This window comes from Tachysurus fulvidraco, chromosome 4 (assembly GCF_022655615.1).
Source record: "Tachysurus fulvidraco isolate hzauxx_2018 chromosome 4, HZAU_PFXX_2.0, whole genome shotgun sequence".
In the NCBI taxonomy this organism is placed as follows: domain Eukaryota; kingdom Metazoa; phylum Chordata; class Actinopteri; order Siluriformes; family Bagridae; genus Tachysurus; species Tachysurus fulvidraco.
In genome coordinates, this window is record NC_062521.1 from 10,747,298 (window position 1) to 10,770,402 (window position 23,105).

Genomic DNA, 23,105 nt, shown 5'->3' on the forward strand with positions numbered 1-23,105 from the left:
TGAACTGGTCAACTGTATCTGTATCATCAGCAGTGCTTTAATGACTGTACGGTGACGTTTCTTCATATTTAGCAAACCGTTGAATTATTTATTTGATTTTATTTGCTTTTGACACTACATAGTAAACACTGATTTCCGATTATTTATTTGTTTTTTTGTTTAACTAACCCGTGTTGTCAGTATTGGATTTATTTAGTTATTTATTAGTCAAAGTATATATTTTCTCGTTGCTTAATAGTGATAATAATTGTAATTATGTTTTGGGGGTTGTGGCAAGCAATTTTTACATATGAGACTGTAATTACTTAAAATTGATGATTATTTGTTAGAATAATTAATGAACCTGTGTGGAGTTTTTACATTTAGTCTGGTGCCAACCCCCCCCCCCCCCCCCACACACACACACACAAACACATGGCTAATTTACACTAATTTCATTCGATATGCCGGTTTATTAAAGGAGTACATTTTCTGATCCCTTGAGATTCCAGTCTATTGCCTGTCTCCTTCTGGCTGTTGCTACCATGACACAGAGCCTTTGCTGACTTTCTCCTCAGTGTCGATTGGACGACGTGTTCAGGACCCTTTGGCTGAGCTGGTCAAGATTGACCCTAAACACATCGGCATCGGGACTTACCAGGTCAGTCACGAAAGCAGTGGCAGTTATTTAACAACACTTTATCTAGGAGAACTCTAATAGACCAGGTATTACATTAAGCTTCGATGACTTAAACGGTTAAATCCATTAGCATTAGGTATAATTCCACTTAAGACCGTTTCATCCATTGGTTTCCCCACCAAAACGGAAATGTTTCCCACTAAAGCCACCAAAATTTTTTATTAGATTGTTGTCTGTACCATGATGATGTTTCTTTAACTCTCCTCAAAGCTTGCAAGTAATCCTAGGCACCACACCAGCTGTCTAGCACTGGCTAGGATCTTATATTTTGAGTAATAAACAGGAGTCAGCTGGACTAGTGAGCTAATCCTGTTTTCTGTCTGTTTGCTTTTGCTGTCTCAAATTCGAAGTAATCCATTTTCGAACAAAATTAATTCGATTAAGTTTGCCGACAGCCTCATACGTTGATTCAAGCCCCGAGGCTATGTGTATCCTCTCTTCTTTCTATTTCTCTCCTCATTCTGTCCCTCTGTTCTGCATGCTTGCGTTCGCTCATCCTCTCGTCTTGATTTTCATTCGCAAACATAGCCTTTAACTCTGGAGGCCCTCTTGACAAAATAAATGCAGATTAGTTCAATGTAGAACAAGTCTGTTGCTTTTAGTGTGCTGGTAATTTAGAGGCGAGAATGTGTGTTTTTTGTGTGTTCTTTGCTTGTAGCACATGCCTTGTGTTGGATTGTTCCTTCAAGATGACGAACTGCACCCGAGCAAAGGGAAATTAAAGCAAGCGGATTTGAAATGTGAAATGCATCAACCAAGCTCTCTCTCACTGTAGGTTCGGGCCTGTAGATAGATGCTTAAACCCTGTAGAATAAAAGGCATGTAAACTTATTTCTAAGCTATGTTTTCTTCTTAAAGGTTCTGCTCTATCTGTCTTTTTGAACGGAGGGTAATTTGGAATTAACACTAATTAATCAGTCACTGTCAGTTAAACAGAGATGCGCACACATGCAGACAGTCTCCGCTTTTGTACCTGTGCATCTTTGCTCCATCCCATCTTTGAACGTTTCACTCTTTCTGCGAGAGTGTGTGTTGTGAAGTTCCTCCGAACACACACACATCTGTCAGCACTCAGCGTTTATTTACCCTGCCACATGATCTGGGTAGGGAGAAAGCAACACGAGCTGCCTCTCCTCTGCATTGACATGCTGAGTGATGAGAGTGGCTGTGTGTGCGTGTGTGTGTGCGCGTGTGTGTGTGTGTGTGTGTGCGCAGTAGGTCAGTGTAAAAGATTTTGTTTTCTGTTTTGAATATAGGACCATATCGCTTGTGCAATACGTTTCCTATAGGTCCACTATTCCCCTATTTATCATTTTAGTTTAGACATATATATATTGGATTTTACCTCGACTTCACCATATAACACCTGGACCAGCAGTCTAATGTTACATAAACCTTTATGAACTTGGTGTGACGTCCTCTACACGCATGGCTTTTTGTATTGGCTTGTGGTTGATGATCTGTTCCTCATCCACCATATCGTCGTGGCCCGTCACAGGAGGTGCAGCCTTGTGCACTTTGGTTTATATAGTGAACTGTCAGTCACTGTGAGAAAGGTGGAGTGAGCGTGTTCAGATTTCCTTAGCCTCTTAAAAGTCCCAGAGGGCACATTTTACCATCTTACCCAGCTGTGTGGGAAAACAGCATACACAACCCCGGATATTAAAGAAGCTGTCACTCTCCTAGAAGTTCTCTCTCTCTCTCTCTCTCTCTCTCTCTCTCTCTCTCTCTCTCTCTCTCTCTCTCTCTGCTCTATTGTATAATTGTCTATGTACATCACTGTTACTCTTCAAGACATCTTTTCTCTCCACTTTCTTAAATGACTATATATCTAAATCATAGTGCTTATGATAAAAGTGATAAATTGCGCAGTGGTGGCGCAACTGGTTAAGGCTCTGGGTTGTCGATCAGGGTTCAAGGCCCAGCACAGCCAAGCTGCCACTGTTGGGCCCTTGAGCAAGGCCCTCAACCCTTCCTGCTCCAGGGGCGCTGTATCATAGCTGCCCCTGCACTCTGACTCCAACCTCCTCAGTTGGGTTATGTGAAGAAAAGAATTCCACTGTGCTGTAATGTATATGTGGCGATAATAAAGGCTTCTATGCCCCCCGTTCAAATGTACCAAGTTTTTCAGCATGGAGCATGTGTAACCTTTGGGGGTTTCTTTTGGAAGTTTTTAGTATTATCATCAACTTTATAAAGCAAAGCACACTCAGATTCATTTGTTTTAATTCAAAATGATTGGAATCACCGGCCTCAAGAAACGACTGGCCTCCGTCTTGAGGTCGAAGGCAGTAAAGAAACGCTCCAGTAAAGGTTGCCCAAGATACTAAGAAGAAAATCCTATAATCTTTTTTTTTTTTTTTTTTTTTTGTGAACGTTGAGACAGGTTTTGCTGTGGGACAGATTAGAAAAAGAACACTCCGGTAAGCCGAGCAGGTGATGTCATGTCAATAAATGGCAGCTTCCTTTTTGTAATGGGTCTTAAAGTTCTGCTCCCTGCTAAAATCTTTTCCCCCAAGGCAAGGGAAGGAAATGAGGGGAAGAGTACTGATTGACGTTAAGTTGACTGATGATGATGAGGTTGATGGATAGTTAGCGACTCAGTGTAGCGTGGGAAAGTGAATGATGTGAGCCGTTTGTTCACCTTCACTTGTCTCAGACGCGTGATTTCATCATTGTGTCTACAGGCTATTGAAAATTTAACAGTATTTTCCAGACAACAATCATAGCTCTCTCGCTCTCTCTGTCTCTCCTTCTCTCTTACTTTCTCTAATGGTTTCCCTAACACTTGACTTAGTCCCAAGCCTAATGATAGCAATTTAGCTTTTTAACTCTAGCTACCTAGCTAAAGATAAAGTATAGAGAACGAATGCAAAATCAACATCTGTCACTTCCAATCTGCACATTTTCGTTACTCAGTCTGGGTTTTCTGTATATTTTGTTATCTGAGCAGTGTACTTCGTTCTCCAGCCTGTCCAAAACGAAAAAAATCTGGCTCTCACCAGATAAGGATACAATCGTAGCTCAAACACGGAGTAAAGGGTAAAAAGACAGGTCAGTGAAATATACACACACCAAGGGGGAGCTGATGACTTACTCTCACTCTGTGTAACTTGAGTTTGGAGTAAAGGTGTGGTGGGCCTTATTTTAAAATCCCTACTCGTCTAAGCGACATTTTGGGAGCACGAGTGCAGCCGATCTCACCGTGCACAGCGTTATTGTAGTCATTCAAATGAGCAGTGTGAATTCCACACACTTGGATATTATTTGTGAACATAAAGCAGCGACGTGACCGTCAGAGAAGTACAAAGCAACGAGATTTGCTTTCCTCTCAATTCATGACATCTAGCAGTGATTTTAAGGATACATTGCCTCATGGTCAGGTCTAATAATTATGTTTATATGACAAATATCTTAAACATCAGCACGTGGCTATCATCAACACACAGAATACTTTGTCAATGTACAGCCGCACAACAAAATGAATGCTTTCAATTAAAAGGTGCGCACATTCACACACACACACACACACACACACACACACACACACACACACCCACACACACATATATATATAATATATATATATATATATATATATATATATATATATATATATATATATTTATATATAAATAATGTAAACAGATGAAACATAAAAAATAAGTGAATAGATAAATTATTAACAGATGGTAGATAAATTAACAGATGGTACAGAATGCAATTGTAAACAGATATCCAATAGCAACCGTGTACAAAATGTGCAAAACACGGCTAACCTCAAAGTGGGCCGATAAAATAAATCAAACGAATTAAAGAACATATGGCTGCCAACCTCCAAAAACAGTGATGAACACTGATTTGTTTAAAATGAAGTCGGATGCTCAATGATATTTCAATATCAGCATCAAGAACTACTAAAAACCTTGTACTGAATATTTCAGTGTTTATGGCGACAGTATTTCTGAAATTAATTAAGAGTGTTGTGGTTTCAGGAACGTATACTAATGCTAACAATATTTCTCCCTCTACCTCAGTCCTGTCTTTGCCGTGTGTCTTCAACAAGTGTCAGGATGAGCTCAGCTGTTTTTTTTGCTCTTCGGCTTTTGAGTCTTTCATGTTTTGCTGAAAGCGCAGAGCTCTGGTTACACAGAAGGCAAAGGGTTGGGAGGTATGTAAAGGGATCCCCCAATCAAACATCTTTTGTGTTTTCATCTCTCTCTGGGAAGTGTGTTTTCGGAGCCTGCAGCTGGTTAGATTCGTGTTGGGTCACGAGGGAGAGAGAGAGGAGAGCAGCGTACTGATTGACATCTTAGAATGGCAGGTTTTCATGAAAAAGCTGTTAACTGGGCTGAGTGCGGACAGAAACACTTTGTTCTGGCACTGGGGCTCGTCCAAGCCAAATAGGACCTTGCACCTGAGTTTAATCGTGTGTGTGTGTGTGTGTGTGTGTGTGTGTGTGTGTGTGTGTGTGTGTGTGTGTGTGTGTGTGTGTGTTTGACAGAGAGAGACTCTCAGAAGCCTACTGGAGGCGAAGCTGAGTGTAGTGTGTGTCTTCAATGTACGTGTTATTTTTTAGGGCTGGTCTATCCCTTGTGCTGCCTGACTTATTTGTGTTAAAGCTGCGTCGTATGTGTATATATAAGAAAAAGCGGACAGGCGAATCAAATGTAAGCGCTTAAAAGGTATGCAGACTCACACCAATGTTTCTCTCCTTATTCCCAGATGCCTTAATTGAGTTTGGGCTGTTTTGTCTTCAGGGCAGCCACCTCTGTGCAGATATGTTAGAGCTCAGCTGTCAGCCTTCTGTTCCAATATGAACATGGAGGGGGTTCATGTGTGTACGAGTGTGTGGGTGAATGGATAGAAGAAAAGATCATTATCATGTTTAAGTCAGCCTTGCGTTTATCTCAGTGCAGATCTTTTGGGTAGTGTAGTTTTGACAGTCTACACTACAAATTAAAACTCCAGTCACAAAATGAACCCAGTGGTATTGTATTTGGATGGATGAAAGCCTGTACAACTGTAGGGCCTGGGGTTCGTTTTATTATTCAGACCCTGAGCCATTTTTTTCTTTTTACCATTGTAATCACAGATGTACCACTCCTCTGTCTATTTTTAGTCCCTTATGCAGCTTTTTTCACTCAGGAGTGACACTTCTTGGATTTCTCTGGTGCTCAAAACCCTGGAGTGACAGACAGCCCGCCAACAGACACACATCATTGCCAGTTCCCTTTCTTGATTGTATGCTGTCTTTGTGGGTTTTTCTCCACAGAATGTTAGTGCTAATATTCACAGTGGGGTTGTACAAACTCATAAATTAGCACACCCCTGCACATAACTGCCTGTAACTGCCTTCTAAAATAGTTTGTTGTCCATCATGATTGATGGGGTCCTAATGAGCGTGCATTCCTTTGCCGTCGTGCCTGAAGGCGACATTTTCGGGTGTCTTCCTCTTGTAGTCTGCTCAGGGACTGTGAGAATTTTCACTTCATCCATGCCTGAGGCCTTGTGCAACCAAATGGCTGCCAAGTAGCTACCCCTAGGGGTAGGGTGCAACTATATGGGAACCTGTCCACACACTTCTCAGGTTGCATCCCACCACTAAGGAGCTGCAGTTTTTTTTAGGTCACGAACTAGGAAATACTGGTTATGCTTTGTGGAAAGTCCCTAGAGGGCGTGTTGAAGTATTGCTGATCTCCTGTCAGTCAACGTACCTGAGGGAGGTGCGGTGTTTCGGACATGGGGTAGCTTGGTATCACAGTCGCAGGTTGCATTCAGATTAACGCGCGTTGATATGCGTTAATATAAGTATAGAAATAATTACCACATTTTAAAATCTAATATATGGATTATACATTTCTTTCATAACGTACTCTAAGATTATTGATTATAATCAATTGCGTATTAAAAAAATAATTTGTCCCAAAAAAACAAAACATCAAAAGCATTTCTTTATTTAATCAGCCCCTTATGTAATATTAAAGCTCTGTGTTTATTTTCTTCTTCTTTCCCTAATATGCAATCCAAAATCATTCTGGCATAACTGTCACCTCTCTAATGTTACCCTGGGAGTGTGTGAGTTGCTCAATACTATTTTACGTACAGTAGGTGTATTCTCTTCACATGAAAGAGATGATCATGAGAAAAACTCTACGCATTACAGGTGATTTCCAGAAACATGTAAGCTTAGATATCCAGCTAAATATTTAGCTTTTTTTTTTTTTTTTTTTTTTGCTCTCTAATCTGTCGACAGCTGCAGTTGATGGTTGTAGCCACTAGGGGCAATGCTATAGCTCATGTAGCATTAAATTACCCTTAAGATATTTAATTTTATGCTTCTCATAGGGCCTCTGTCACGGGGTCCTAATATCACTGCAGCAATGAAAATGACTGAGCTTTTCTAATGCTGTTACTGTTTAAGGGAAAAGAACATGCACATCTTGGCCAGTGGTGGAACAATAATGCAGATGTGTCACAAACTTGGACTATAAGCTTTATTTGGGCTATAAGCTTTATTTCTGGCTAAACGTTTTAGATTTGTCAGAATGCCTTGATTATCTCTTGCAATTTGGTAAATGGCCATTCATTGGTCAATTTTAAGATCCACAGAATTACAGAACTATAGTATCTTCCTCTTTCTCAAGTCTTACTGACTTCCTTGATTCCAGTTCCTTTTATTGTCCTTGACTGTTGTCCATTAACAGATTTTTTTTCTTTGCCTATGCCAGCTTATGATGATGCTATATCTACAGTTAAATTTTTTTTTTTCTAGACTGAAAATGATTGCCAGTTAAACTGTCATGTTCAAATCAGGCCTCAGTGATTGGGGTTCTCTGTGATGGAGCCAGGATGCACTGGCTCTTGACCTTGTCTCACCATCTTCTGTATGCCTTTCTGCTTGTAGACAATTTAGCAAGTAGGCTTCAGAACCCTACTGAATTCTCCAAGTGGCAAACTATGCTTTTTGTAAGTGGTGGCTTCCTCCCTGAAATAACTTGCAGTCCTAAATGATGAATATTATTGGCCCAAGTACACAGACTTTTTACGCTTTTAGATGGAAGCTAGTGTGCACCTCATCAATTTGAGTGAGGCTTACCATGAATGTTGTCTCTCTAGGACTCATTCTGCCAGGATACAAGCAAATAATATAAAGCTAATACAATGTAAGATTTGTGAACTAATATGTGCATCTCTGTGTGCATGTACCCTCTGTTCAGGATTATTTAGCATGAAGTATGGGAAAACTGCTTGCTTGTTTTTTTTTCATCTCATATCACTCAGTTTTCTCCAGGGTGTCGCTTGACATTGTCCCATTTGTGATTCTCACCGTCCTAAGTGAAATGAAAGCTGAGGATTATTTGGAACACACGCAGGCCGAGCAGTGAGCCAGGGAAAGATGTCACTTTATGACTTTATTGGAAGCATGAGCACAAAAGAAGGTATCCAGATGATACAACCATTACATGTACTACACAAGTAGTGTTAATTAAACCCAGTGTGTGTAGTCTTCAGCTATTCGGTTTAGTTTAGTGCTTAGTCGATACATAACATAAAAGTCGATATTGCATAAGAATTCCCTGTTGTCAGTGTGAAACCCTAAAATTTGTTCTTGCGCAAACATCATCAGAAGCCATCAGAGGTCACATGTAGCTGTTTTTAGGCATCCTGTCGAGCACCATTAAAGGCATCCTTAGAAAAATTTAACTATATAACACAGCCGCACTCCTGCCTAGATAAGACCGGATACCAAAAATTAGTGACTGGCCAAAGAGGGAACTGAGCAGAGAAGCAAGAAGCCAAGGGTAAACCTTAACATGATGAGGATGGGCTTCTCAATTTGTCCTGACTTTGATAGCTGCTTGGTCTTCAGGATACTGTTTGTTCAGGCATGTCCTGTAACACATTCTAGATCCTTCCATGGACCAAGAGATGTACTGTACAAGGCACTTTGACTAGAATATCGGGTTTGCCGATGTCCTTCTTTGGGTTTTCTTAACATCATATAATTATAGCCAACTAGACTACAGTTTGTTTTCTGTCATCATCTCTATTGTTATCCTCATCATTATTAATTCACACTACTTTTTACTGCATGGGAAATCCTTGTTTATTGCTTCTGTCCATGTGAAATCCATCCCTCCATCTTCCTGTGAATGTTTGTCCATGGGATCGAATTTGTAGATCCCGTTAGTGGTAAAAGCATTAAGAAGTTTAATACAGTAAAAGTACTGTCTTTGATTGCTTGGGTTATTTGTTTGGTGATTATTAATTCATTAAAAAACCATTTTGTACACTTTGGATATGTGCAAGCCCAACAATACACACATTTACACACATCAGGGCAAACAAAACATTTGTTAGGTCGGAATTAGATTTGGTTAGACTCACATCACCACACTTCTTTTACACATCATCTTGCTTTAGGTTAGTGGGGGTTTTTTTGGCACTCTAATAAAAGTCACTTCTGTTGGACTTCCCCCAAATGAAAACTGATTACAGGAGCCAGATCCTAGATTCATCACTCTTTTGTGTTCTCTCTAGTTTTAATACTCTTTCATGTGATTACTCTAATGTGTGACTCAGCGCTTATCTGAATATCTTTAATCAAGCTGCGCATCTGTTGGGGCTTTTGTTTTAAATGCAAAAGATCAGAAGATTTGAACTTTTCCACGAATGATATGTGCTGCAAATACTGGAGCATGTATTTGAACTTTCTCTAGTTTTAAAAAAAAAAAAAAAAACACCTTTTATTTTTGACATGAGCTTGGAGAACCAATGATTTTTGAACCACACTTAAAATGATCGACTGCGGATTAATTCAAATAATTGATTAATCGATCCAACGAATTAAACTCTGCGTATGTATGCGAAAGCACCATTAGTCTTTAAGACACTATTAATAATGTCAACTTTGACCGAATTTGTTCTGTTGACAATAATTTTAGAAATAAGTAGCCATATTATTATTATTATTATTATTATTAGATACATTTAAATAACGGACCTAATGTTTGAATAGTTTGGAGTGGGTCTGTAAAATTTATCATACAAGTTTACTGGCAGCCAAAAGTTTGAAGACTCCTCTATTATCCAGAATCACCCCACTGCTATTATACCTAGACGTCTATCACTGGTAACACTTTCCATATGGATATGATTCCGTTCATAATACAATGTCTGGTCAGAATTCACCACTTGGTACTAATTTTTGTCAGTTTTGGATTCTGGTTTGTGGTTTGCTTCCCTTTGAATCCCATCTCCATTTAAAAAAAAAAATGGCCTCCAAAGTGTGAATAGTTGGGTTGGATTAACTTTATCAATTCCCTGCACTTAATGGAAAACCCCTGTGAGCGAGCTTTGAAGTGTCCTAGCCGCTTTCCAACGAAAACAGGCTCCGAACGTCTTTCCATCTCTGTCGAGGTGAAGCGATCCACACTCTTCTGCTTTCCTTGTCTCTCCTCTCAAACCAGTACTAAAACCACAAGGTATTCAGGTTCAGATCTGACCACGACTAAACAACAGTGGCCTTGTGGAAAGGCTTATTTTTTGGAATGTGATTTTGACAAGATGTAATAGCTTTCAGATAATCCCACCCCTTCCAGAGGATGGCTACATAGCTAAATATTTGCAATATAGACCCTTTTGTATTCGAGTGGAAAGTGCTGCCGCAGCATTGACACTTTTTTTTTAATCATACATCTGATTTGTTGGAAAGGTTGGTTTACAGATAAATATGTTGAAGAAACCCCAGAGACGGTTTCTTCAACAAGTCGAAGGTTCAACAGTTGTCTTCTAAGTCACTTTCCTGCCTCCTGTGTCACATGCATGTAAAATCCAGTTTGCTCTTTTTTTTTAGCACGACGTGTCTCAGACCTTGCTGAGGTCCGCACTGGACGGCGTGGTGCAGGAGTGTGTGAGCTTCGTGGGAGTGGACATCAACATCTGTTCTGAGACGTTGATGAGGTACAAACCAAATAGTTTCCAGCAGCAGTCACAACATGGCAACTTCACACTCGCCTCCCCACTACTGCGTACTGCTCTGTTTAGTCTGACACCCCACTCAGGCCAAGCCAGTCTGCAGTCATGCACACCTACACCTACACACACACACACACACACACACACACACACACACACACACACACACACACACACACCCTTGAACTGTCACGTTCAGTAACATTATTGTTTTCTGCTTTCCCCAGATTTCCACAGTGATTAATCTGATTTTCATTTATAAAGCATTCACTCACACCTAAATGCTAATTGTATACATGTGATAGTGGTACATTTTGTTCTTTACATGAGATTTTGTGAGCCTTCTAATGCTGTAATGGTGAAATGAGCAAACACACACAAGCACACAGGCACTACTGTTTATTGTGCCTATTTCCTCAGTTACTTTTGGGAGAAAGTTCAGAGCTAATAGCATAATGTTTGCTTTTCTTTGAACTGAAGCTTGAATTAATACAAATCCAAACCAGAATGCCAGTCAAGCTCTCGTTTCTGTATGCCTCTCTGTCTTAGCGCTTAATGTTATTTGTACACACTCTTAAGACCCCAGAAAACATGGGCTAAATGCATGCTGCCTTTTTACTGAAACTACTCAAACTTATGATATTGGATCTGAAAACTGTATCGTGTCATCTAGGGCCAGTAGTGGTCAAGTGTGAGGCAGTCAGAGATCAGGTCATTTGTTTACCTGACTTTAAATGAGCTCTTAGCTCCAGACTCGCACACACAAACTGCACATTCACGGCTCGAATGTAATACAGGCCTTATTTATAAGTGATGACATACTATGTTTACATAGCTGCTTTTGGAAGGAGCTGCCACTTTAAATTCCCCACACTGTCACCAAAACTTTAGAAGCCTGCCCGTTTGAAAGAGAAAGGTCACAAAGATTATTAAGATCTTAGGAAAAGATCTTAGGAAACCTTTTGGTAACTGCTCTGGAAAATGTTCTCAATATTTGTACTAATATTTCACACGTGAACATGTAAGGATTTGATTAATATGAAATAGAATTTCCATGCCCTTTGGGTGTACTTTCAAAGTGCAATTTTCACTCAGGATATATAGTGTAAGGGAGGTATTGACATCTGTGGCAGTGACTAATTTCCAAAACATTTGGGATTTCAAAGTTGCAGTTAAGATGAGAAATGCATAAAATGGAAAGTCAATGCCTGTTGAGCATTCTGTTACTTTCAAAGGTTCATTGAGTATTATAAGACACAGAAGTAGCAAAGGAAGCCTTTGCATTTTTTATTTATTTTTTTTCTTTTCCGTAGGCACGTTGCAGGTCTGAATGCAGGTCGGGCACGAAGCATAGCAGAGTGGCGAGAAAAGAACGGGCCTTTTTTCAACCGAGAGCAACTGATGCTGGTCAAAGGCCTTGGCCCAAAGAGCTTCCAGCAATCCGCTGGCTTCATCCGTATCAACCCAGAGACTGCACAAAGGTATGTACCAGTGCAAATGCCAATACATGATATCTGACAAGTTTCTTCTTTAGGTCGTAATTTTAGCAGACAAACATATTATGGTGCTGTTCTGATGCAGAAGGTGAAATTTAAATACTTCAGGGAGGAGGGGTTGGAGCTTCAAAGCTCCTGTGTCTGGGGTTCAATCCTTCATTCCTGCTATAATAATTTGTTTGGGGTTTTGTGCCTTAGCCTTGAATTGCAAATATGTGTGAATTGTATGTATGATACCCTGCAAAATGGTTCAGTGTAAATAATGAAAGTTCACCTTCTGCTTTAAACACATGGTGATAAGCTTTGTCTCAACTCACAGTTTGTCAAGACAATGTATTACTTTACATTGTTTTTCGAAAACCTATGAATTTGAGTTCAACTTGCCCTGACGATCGGATTAACTTATCTTGATTTATAGTGCACGTTCGTATCTTCTCGGTACACAGTTCACCTGGGATAGGAAGCAAAGCTTGCACTGTGTTTGAGGCAATGTACTTGAGGCAACTTCGACTTCCGGGCCTGTTTCTTCCTGGTTTACAGAGTGATGATGTCAAGTCAACATGGACACACACACTGAACAGCATAACTCACCCCTTCTGTACTCTAATGTTAGTTTATAGCAGTATTGGCTTTAGATCAGTTAACAGACAGACCTTGTGCATGGTTAAATTTCTAACATTGACCATTCCAGACATAACTGCTGTTTTGAGACAGTAAAAGTCAGCATTAGTTATTACTCATTTTCCCCAGCTAGCTTGTTGCTAAGCTACTCGCTGTTGCCTGATGACATTACAAATATTTGAAGCTCACTATATTAGTGTAACTGTAAGAGTAAACATCAAGCTTTTTATAAGCTTTAGATATTCTGACAAAGCTAATAAGCAAAGCACTTCCATAGAGGTATTTGTTTGTCTTTGTTTGTTTTTGTTTCTACCACTTACCGCTTGCACGACATTACCGCTTACAAGCTGCCACAATCACAGTATAAGTCTTAGGCCTGTTATCTGGGAGTAATTATTATTCAGCAATCCTATTAGCATCTTCATCTACATAATGAAGGGGTCATTTTTCCAATTCCACAGAGAGCTAACGTTAAGATCTCGTGCAGTGATGTTTTTACAGCCCTGTTGCAAATTCACCAGTAGTAATGTGCGTTCTGTTTTCCCTCAAATAGCTTCGGCTCAGGTGGAATTGCCAACTCTGCAACTGCCGAGAAGTCAACAGCTAAGAAGAGCAAAGGCATATGCAACAAAATTAATCCTCTGGACCAAACGTGCATCCATCCTGAGTCATACAGCATTGCCATGAGGTGAGAATCTGACCTGCTGGTATGCTTGCACTGACACTCCTCTTGGTATGAATGCACTGATAGCTTGGACTGTTGGAGAGTCGATTCACATAAATGGAGTGGTAGCATCTGGCCCAGTGTGTTTCTCACACTTGTGTGTGTGTATGTAAGAGAGAGAGAGTTAGTGCTATTGCTACTCATATGAAAAGCATGTGCTGCTGGCTCGGTGGTTGTGAATGGGAGCTATGCCTGCAGCTGTGCTAGTCCAGTCTGTTTAGGCTGCTCCAATTTGACACTCACGATGGCTGATGCCAGGAGACATGCCAGTGTGGAAGCTCCTGGGGGCGGATGTTTGACAGCTGCGAGTGAAAATGAATGTTCCTGTGTGCAACGGGAAATTGATCTAATTTGGAATTCTACGCTGTAGTTGGTGTAAGGTTTTGATCCTATTTTCCAGTATAGAAGATACTGTGTATAGATGATAGATAGATAATGTGTGTGTGTGTGTGTGTGTGTGTGTGTTTCATGCCTGAAAAGTGTGCACATTTACAGCATTTTGATTAATCAATAGCCTGACCAACTGTTTTAGTATAGTGTCTGTGCACCCAGTGCTTGTCTACCAGTTCTTGACCAAATCTGTCACCAGAGGCATCTGTGGGGGTTAGAGGTCTAATAAAGCCACTTAGGGGCATGGAGAGGGGGAATAATCACCCTGTCATATCCTCCCGCCTTCTCTCTCCTTCTGTTTGTTTTCCTTTCTCTCCGTTCGGCTTCATTTCCTACTAAACCAGGCAGAAAAGCCTCCCTAGCTGACTGCTGTATTATTGACGGACTCTATCGTTACCAAATGCTGTGCTAATGGATGTTCTGCTAGACGCCAATTGTCACTGTGAGCCCCGGCCTATTTTTCTTGGCAAAACAGAGTTTGATTAAACATGGCCACCAGGAGTGCAGAGTTACTAATGTACCGCCCAGCTAATGTAGCAGACCTTAAGCACAATTTTCTGCGGGTATGGGAGGAATTTGGGTTATTGTTAATAAAGTGTACCGACGTCTCCGTCTGAGCTGAAACGAGATGACTAATGATGCGAGCAGGTCATCTGAACAATGGCTTTATAATGACAATGACAAGCTTGACGTACTCCCAACAATCTACAGCCCATTTCTGCATTGGCCTCATCAGTCTTTTCTTCTGTCATGCGCTCCTCTGCATGTCTCTGTTTCTAGATATACCTCACGGCCGGGAATGTTTGCCGGATGTGATGTCATGCAAGACGGTTGAGAAAAAGCAAAGAAAGTTTCAGATTCAGACACGTGCTTTGTGCAGGCAAAGTGCGCCCACTCTCCTCTCACTCGGGGAGGGATTCTTGCACGATGGCCACTCTGAATAGCGTGGGCCATCAAGCTGTAATGTGTGGATCGTGTTGCTCTAATGTGATGAACCTGATACTCTTAGCCTTACCAGTGGGAACCACCCCCACATCACGCACACACAAACTGACCCCTTGATGGATTTCCAAAGGAAAGTTGGTTAAAAAACTAGACGCGTGTGCCAAAGACGACTACACACCTCTCGAAAAATCCCCCTGGGAGACGTGGACAACATTAAAGTCGCATGAGAGTAGCAAACAAATTGCAAAGCATCATATGTAGTGGTGTGTAGTATATGAGCTGACTTTGCTGTTGAGGATTGGAAATGTTTAGCAGACTAGCCTAGCCAATAATACTCGAACTGGAACAGTATTGGTTGTCTTGGTTTTTGAGATAATGAAAGAAAAATTATATGGGGGGAAAAAGATTTTTGTTCCAAAAACAAGGGTTATGAAGTTGTCCCAAAAAACAACTGTATAAATAGTGAGTGTGGAAATTGGCGTTTAAAGTGTTGCTCACAGCTGTAAGTGCTTACAGCTTGGCTGTCTAAAGTGCCTATGAAATGTCTTGAGAGCCAATGTTGAGAGCCAATCAAATGTCACGATTTGATTCTGCTTCATGACGTATTTCCTTTTGAAACAGGATGTCAGGGAGGGAGCACTCACTCCTCTCTCTCCCTTTCTCTCTCTCCCTTTCTCTCCCTCTCTCTCTCTCTCTCTCTCTCAAATTAGCAGCATGCTAACTGCCAATCTCTGTGAAGAGACCATCTTTGTCAGAGAAGTGTTTTGTTGAGCTGATGTCAAGATGCAAGCGAGCCTAGACACACACAAACTCCACCTATTATTGAGACTTAATGAATTGTGTGTGAATGGAGAATAATGTACAATGTACAGCACAACAAAACATTTTTGTCAATATACACCAGCTGATTTGTTTCTACAACACAGCATACAAAAACCACCATCTTTTATTTAATTGATATTTTATTTTAAAATATTTATTTATTTATTTATTTATTTTCTCTTTCTTAAGCCTCGCTTCATACATTTTGTACAGAAGGTGTCCTATCAAGTATTTTCCTACAAAATGGCATCTTAAATAAATGGGAGTGAATGCACACTGCAGAGTCTGGAGAGCCTCGCTTTCAAGGCCCACCGCATGGCCTGTATATTTGGAGCAGAGCTGCTTTTCATTAGGCCCATGGAGAAGCACCTCCGTGCGCCGCTCGACTCCTCTAAACACAAACACACCAGGGGAAACCCGAGCCCGTGGCCTGATGGGACGCCACCTCCCACACCCGCAAAACGTCTCTTCATAAATCAGCCAGACTGCAGCACTGCAGCTCTCCTTTCTGCCAGCGCGCCTGGGTCGCTCGGCCTCCGGAGCTCAAGGGAGACGGCCACAGAGACCCAGCGGCTCTGATGAGCAACACAGAGGTGGGGCGACTGTGTTGGATCGGATGCATGTAGCTGAAAGCGGGCATGCGGTTGATTTACAGGGATGGTAAATGGAGCCCAGGAGTATAACATGATACCTAACTCTCTACTGATCCTCATGGGGAGATCTGATCCTGCTATCAGCTCTCAACTGAGATTTGGTTGAAAGAGCTTGTTCTGATCTGAGTTCAGTGGCAGATCCAGCTGCAGATATACTGTACTCAGCACCTCCCATGTGACCCTGTGCAGTGATACTGAAGTACAGACATAACCACATACAGACTGCTTAAGCTGGGAGACACATTGGAATTCGTCAACTGTGTGTGCATGTGGGTGTTTCTATATCCCTAGCACTTCATAACTCAGAGCACAAACTCACATGGAAAGGCATTGATATTTTTTTTTCTTTTTTTTTTTTTTTTAGTTGTTTTACTAAACCCAGGGCCACATCAGAACTGTTAATGATTGCAAAGTAAGCATTCTCATAAAAGCATTTTTTTTATATAAAGCATTAATATTTACACTCAAAGTGTAAAAAAAAAATATATATATACACACTAGAAGTAATGGAGGGTACAAAAATAGAATAGAAGCCTATATTTTATCACATATACATTACAGCACAGCGAAATTCATTCTTCGGATATCTGAACTAAGGAGGTTGGGGTCAGGACACAGGGTCAGCCATGATACAGCACCCCAGGAGCAAAGAGGGTTAAGGGCCTTGCTGAGGGGCCCAATAGTGGCAGTGCTGGGGCTTGAACATCAATCCTCAATATTCTTACATATCCTGCTTCTTTGGAAATGTTGTATATGAACTATTATAAATTGGTTAATAAAAGAAAAAAAAAGTTTTCAGAGAAACGGGTCATTTGTGTAAAAAGTAGTCTTTCGTCAATATTTGATGTTCTTCTGAAGTTGCCAACACATCCATCCACACATCCTCTTGCCCTGCACTGATTTTTGTATTGCACCGTTTGCACAAAGTAACGCACATTCACGTTATGTTAAAAGGTTAATTTCTACTTTTTAAATTTCAGTTCTGTGATGCCTTTATGTGGTCCAGGAGGAAGATTGTTTCATTTCATTGTGTACTGTTTCAGCTATCTATGGTTGAAATGACAATAAAAGCTTCATGACTCTTGGTTATGAAAAGCTTATTTTCATTCTGTATCGAACAAAATTTTAATTCTCAGTACTAGGTCCGAATGTATTAGTTACTTGCTCATTGTTACAGACAATATCTCAGAAGTGTTTACCGTGACTTATCATGCAATGTTCATATGATCATCACCAACCATTAAATGTAAGCATAACCTTCTTTTGCTCTTAGGAATCATAATTCATTAATTCTTGCATGTGCAATCACACACATACACACACACAATCCTTGATTGGCTTTCATGAATATCTGAGCTGCCAGTGAATGTGGTGGTGTTGGCTGTAACTGAAAACCGTGTGTACAAACTGTTCTGCAGCCGTGTGACTATACAGGGTATCCAGTTTTTTAACCCGACTCCTTCTTGACTCAGAGGATTGCAGCAACCTTTTTGGAGTATCTTCAAATTGCGATTTTGGATGCTGGAAAAAAAATCGTGTCCCAAATCGCATACTGAGAGAGCACCTACCGACCGACTACATCTGGTGTCTTGGCATTGTTCGTAGGACTTATGATGTTGTCATAACCAAAAAATATGTATTTATTTGCTTGTTTTATAATTTACAAATTAACAATTTACTTGAGTGTTGTTAAACAAATGCGGTTTAGCCACACGGACCAATGTTTAATACCTTTTGGAAAGGGCTGTGGTTTGTTGTTTTCATACTGCAGAATCCCAACAGAAGCAGAAGGTCATCCGGGGTATTTCTCATCTCCTGATTTTATGTATACTTGGAATCAGGACATACTGCTGCTTTGTCATTGCGTACAGTGTAGTAGAGTGTTGGGTATTTTCAGACACAGCTCTGGCCTTTTTCTCACCTTGAGCTTGAGCCTGTGATCATTATGTCCTGTTATGGCCTGACTGGAGCACATCCTGATGTTAAATGTTCCAGCATATTCGAAGTGCTGTGTGTTCTGAGATGCTCACCGCAGTTGTAAAGAATACTTATTAGACTAGCCTGCTCCTCTGACCTCACTTTAACAAGGAATCTCCAATCAATTAACTTGTTTTTTGCATTATTCTGTGTAAACTGTATCGACTTGTGCAAGAAAATCCCAGGAGATCAGCAGTTTCTGAATTACCAGCCTGTCTGGCACCAACGACCATGCCGCAGGCAATGTCACTAAGATCACGCATTTCTGCATTTTAATGCTTGAAGTAAATATTCACTGAAGCTTGTAACTGTTGTTTGTATGATGATTCTTCTTCTTATTATTATTTTTATGATCATGTTTGCACAATTGCATAAATGTACAGGTTTTCTTAAAAAGAGGGTGATGAGTGTCACACAAATTATTATAATGCAAAATACATTATTTTTACATTATTATTATTTTTAGTATTACATCTAAGCATTAAATTAAATTTTTTTTTTTTACATTTCTACACGGACCTCGGACACTCCTCCAAAAAACACTGATCACTTCAATTCTACTAGATTCTACAAATCTTTGTGTCGTTCATCGGCTACTTTATGTCTTCACCAAGAACCAAGAAGTGTTTTGTAAGGAGCAGTGTTTTGACAGAGCAGTTTAGAATTCCTATAATTCGGATATTTAAGAGACAGAGAAATGTGGCTGTATGTACTACAGGAAGTAGGTGGAGTCTGGGTACACCTGCCCTGTCACTCATGCTGATGACAGCTGCGTTGGCTAGCTGGCGTCAGGCTGCGACGGCGATGGCTATCCATCAGCAGGCTGGCTCGGCAGCGCGTCCCCCAACCCAGCATTCCATAGCCACCCCTGGACACGCTGACCTCCCACTTCTGTACTGATTCCATGAGAATGATTTCCATACGTTCTACTTTTCAGACATTCTTAAGGGCTGTCAGGAAAAAAATAGATATAAATAATACTATATAAAATATGTAGAAAAATTTTGTAGAATATTTTGCTAAAAAGCATTTATTTCCTTTATGTACAGTGTGCGTGTGTTTTTAATTACTATCGTAATATATTTGATAAATATCTGAAACTTGTTCATAACCTTTGGGATTGATCCTGTAGGTTAACTTTCTTGTTGTTTAGCTTTAATAGCTGAAGTCAGTTTGCCGGTCCTCTGTTGCACTTATGGCTGCAAGTCAAAACGTGAGGTATAAGCCTCTGTGTCTGGATCTGCTCTGTGTTAGGTCAGGCTCTAGTTTAAGGGAGTGCCTCTGTTGCCTCACTGAGGCCCCACCAGTGGCCGTCTTGATATACTTGCGAAGCAACTTGATTTATAGAAGGAGACTGGCTGTTCATCTTTGGGACCCTGGAGATCAAGATTTAGAGTATAATTAGTCTCACCTTTACTCCCTTTCCTCGCCTCCTTTCTTGCACGTCAGATATCTCTTCCCAGGCTGAGTTGGAATATGAGGTTGAAGAGGTAGAGACAACATTTATCCACCATGTCCACTGGCCTCTGGGGAGCTCTATTAAAAAGCCATTCATTAAGACAGCATCTCTCTGGACTTTGGGAACTTTACTTAAAATAAAGTAATGTGTCTTAATGTTACTAATGTAAAGTAATGACTTTAATGTTAATGTGGCTCACTCCAATACGTTGCATTTGTTATGAGCTTTATCAGTGAGCTGTCTCATTTTTCTGAGGTCTGATTTTTCTTTTTCCAGGTTTTTATCTCAGATTGGTGGTAGTTTGGATCAGCTTGGCAGTGCCGAGCTCCAGCAGAAAGTTAAGAGCTCAGTTATGAGCAGTGGTCTGGAGTCTTTGGCCCAGTCCCTCAATACCTGCCCTGAAACTTTGCAGCTTATCGTGGATGGCCTCACTCAACCACCTGGCTTTGACATTCGTCAAGGTGAGAAGCATCCAGCATCCACACAACCTGCTTTAGACCATCTCTGGGCTTTCATTGTTCTCTTTTCAAGTGTTTTTGTTTTATTTATTTTGTACCATCACCGGTTGCTTGCAATCACTGAGATGAACTGCCAAATAAGAATGGGAATGCTGGGTATGCTGTTGTGTTTCATTTGGATTTCATCTTTATTATAATAGTTCTGTAATATTGCCTACTAATTTAATGCAACATCATTTTCTTTCATTGGAAGTTGCACTACTCAGCACATGCGTTGCCTCCACGAAATGCACACATGCACAGACGCTCAGACAGACCAAAGGACTCTCCCCATATGACCATAATTCAGACAGATTAAAGAGTGTTCTGTGTCTCTGTCTGTTTCTTTCTCTCCCTCTCTTTCTCTATGATTGTCTACTCCTCTCCCCAGAGTCTCTCTCTCTCTGGTCTGTGCGAGATCTGGGAGGTACTCCAAGCGTTTGAAGTCTTGCCATGTAATTTGGGGGAAGACCCAAGTTATTAAAGCAGTGCTGCCAACAGATATATCATTAATGAGAGAAAAAGCGGGCGGCTTAAAGACAAAAGCAGAGTTATGCTCTTCCAGTGGTGAAATCCCAGCTACTTACTGTGAGAATTAAACCTACTGGTTTTAACATTACCCTCAGCCTTGTGAGAGGACACTGTTCTCCAGGCATGTTGGACAAGGCTTCATGTTAATGTCTTTACAGCCAGATGATAATTAACCCTAATATTAAGTATTTGGAGTAGGCTTGGCGCAAGGGAAAACCATTAACCAAGGTGATCAGTGCCGTGTGCAGAGCCATGCCTGGGATACTACCTTTTCCAACAGGAATGTACAGGTTCACTTCCACTACTTGGAGTCCTGATGAGGCTCACTTCATAGCCAGCTGTACAAATAGCTGCCATGTGAACCTTGCATTTGGTAAGATGTCCCGGATTAGAATAATCAGAGATGAATGTTTTTTGGACTGCAGAGCCTGTGGAGAGGCTGTGTTTATCTAAAAGCACCTCCCAAAGAACGTTTCCCTAGAAGAGAAAAAAACTTGAGCCCTGTCTCAGAGTTAGAGAAGTGTGATGGTATGAGGAGTGAGAATTTCACTTGCTATAGGCAACTCCAGCTGATTCTTTGGTTTAATTGGGTGTTTTTGCTGTGCCTTAGAAAACATCTTTGGAAACTTTGTTGAAAAACCGAATTTGCTTTAACATGTTTAATGACATCTTATTGACTACTTTTCTTGCTCGCTCATATACTTTTGGTCTTGTCTCCTCTCCTATTTTCACAGACTTTGAGCAAGCGGTCTTTAAACAGAGCATCGTGTCCATAAGCGATCTCTATGAGGGCACAGTTCTAACAGGGCATGTGGAAAACACCGCTTTATTTGGGGCATTCGTGGACATAGGAGTGGGGAAATCAGGTCTCATCCCAAAGCGCTTTATCACTCCAGATAAACTACCCGTTGACAAGAGGCGAAGAAGTCTTGCTATAGGACCTGGAGAGCGAGTTGAAGTCCGGGTTCTTAATGTGGATCTTCAAAGAAAGCGGATCACTTTGGACCTAATCAGGGTTCTCATTTAGGATTCCCAGATTAAAGTAAACATTTGATATTCTTTTTTCCCCCTCTCTCCTTTTTTTTTTTTTTTTTTTTTTTTTTTTTTTTGAATGTTGTATATTTGGTTATAAATGCTAATGAATAATCATGCTGTCATGGTTATCTTATGGCATCATTAAACAGTTTAATAAAATATCTATACCCTATGGAAGTGTTGTCCTATCTTTGGGGGATCAAATTTTGGCTATGCCACAACCATCGTTGACTGGAGTACAGCAGGCCCATTAGTACAGCTAGTACTCCCATTACTCTGTTGATGGGTGCGATGCCATACTTTCTCATTAGCTAATTGTGGGGATCTGTGATGCCAAAGATGTGGAAGAGGGTTATAGCATTTTTCTCTGAGTGTATTATGCTGCCCAGTGACGCAGCATGAAGAGCAGTTTAAAAAGATGCGGAGGAAGCTTTTAGCTTTGCACCTTTCCTGGTATGATTAGGTAGAGTTGGCTGTGAGATGGGAATTGGCAGATTACCACTAGCAACAGATTAAATGTGGGAGTGTCAAGCGACACAATAAAGTTGAGAAAAGTTCAAATTTATGCAAGTATGGAGCAGCTTATTGCATGTACCCTCCATAAGACAAAGACTGTAGATCACACACTGCTTCTCCTCCATCTCGTATAATATAATGCATATATTCACTGCTGAATTTTAAATACAAATGCCAAGTCATGTTTCATTTTAGTGCAAGAAATCTGATTTGCAATGCTAGTTGCACCACAAACTGATAAATGTTACGGAAATCAGTAGCGGGAACGCTTATTAGCGACCTCATAGTCATGGTGACGAGCAATGAAAAATAATTGTGTGTGACTATTAATATAAGAGGTAAGCATTGTTGTAGTGTGCCTCTGTGTCGTATATGAACAGTCTCCCGATTTTCCTTCAAAAGAAGATCTGAAGAAGTAGTGGGTTATCATTATTAGAAGGGACAATAAAGAGAGGTAGCACACATGTCTGTAGTCAGAATTTCACCGCTGCTGTCTACACTGAAGGAAGTTCATGGCTGAAGGTTGGTGTCTTTCCCAGTCTTTTTTTTCCATTGAGTAATTTTCTTGTATCCTGTCAAAGCCTGTCTGCATTTGAGAGATTTACCATTCGTCTTGGCGTGGATGCACGTGTTCAGCAGCGGTGGTCTTAGGAGACGCTCCCAATGAAACTAGCAATGAAGAACATGATTATGCTGCCCACGGACCTGCTGGTAAGAACGTTTGTCAAATCCCTATGTTGTTATGCTAATATGATCTTGAGAATTGTGTGTGTTTTTGT

General features: G+C 40.7%; 1 protein-coding gene across 4 annotated transcripts in view; it reads left to right on the forward strand.

Moving 5' to 3' along the window:
- srbd1 (S1 RNA binding domain 1) overlaps positions 1-21,982 on the forward strand; it is a 54,469-nt gene extending 32,487 nt beyond the window's left edge. For all 4 annotated transcript variants that reach the window (XM_047812790.1, XM_047812789.1, XM_047812792.1 and 1 more), the window contains 6 exons: positions 558-640; positions 10,539-10,645; positions 11,974-12,141; positions 13,331-13,465; positions 20,024-20,208; positions 21,510-21,982. In XM_047812790.1, the coding sequence (XP_047668746.1) occupies positions 558-640; positions 10,539-10,645; positions 11,974-12,141; positions 13,331-13,465; positions 20,024-20,208; positions 21,510-21,802 (971 nt within the window). In that variant the 3' untranslated portion in view covers positions 21,803-21,982. The remainder of the gene's footprint in view (positions 1-557; positions 641-10,538; positions 10,646-11,973; positions 12,142-13,330; positions 13,466-20,023; positions 20,209-21,509) is intronic.
- Positions 21,983-23,105: the final 1,123 nt, after the last annotated feature.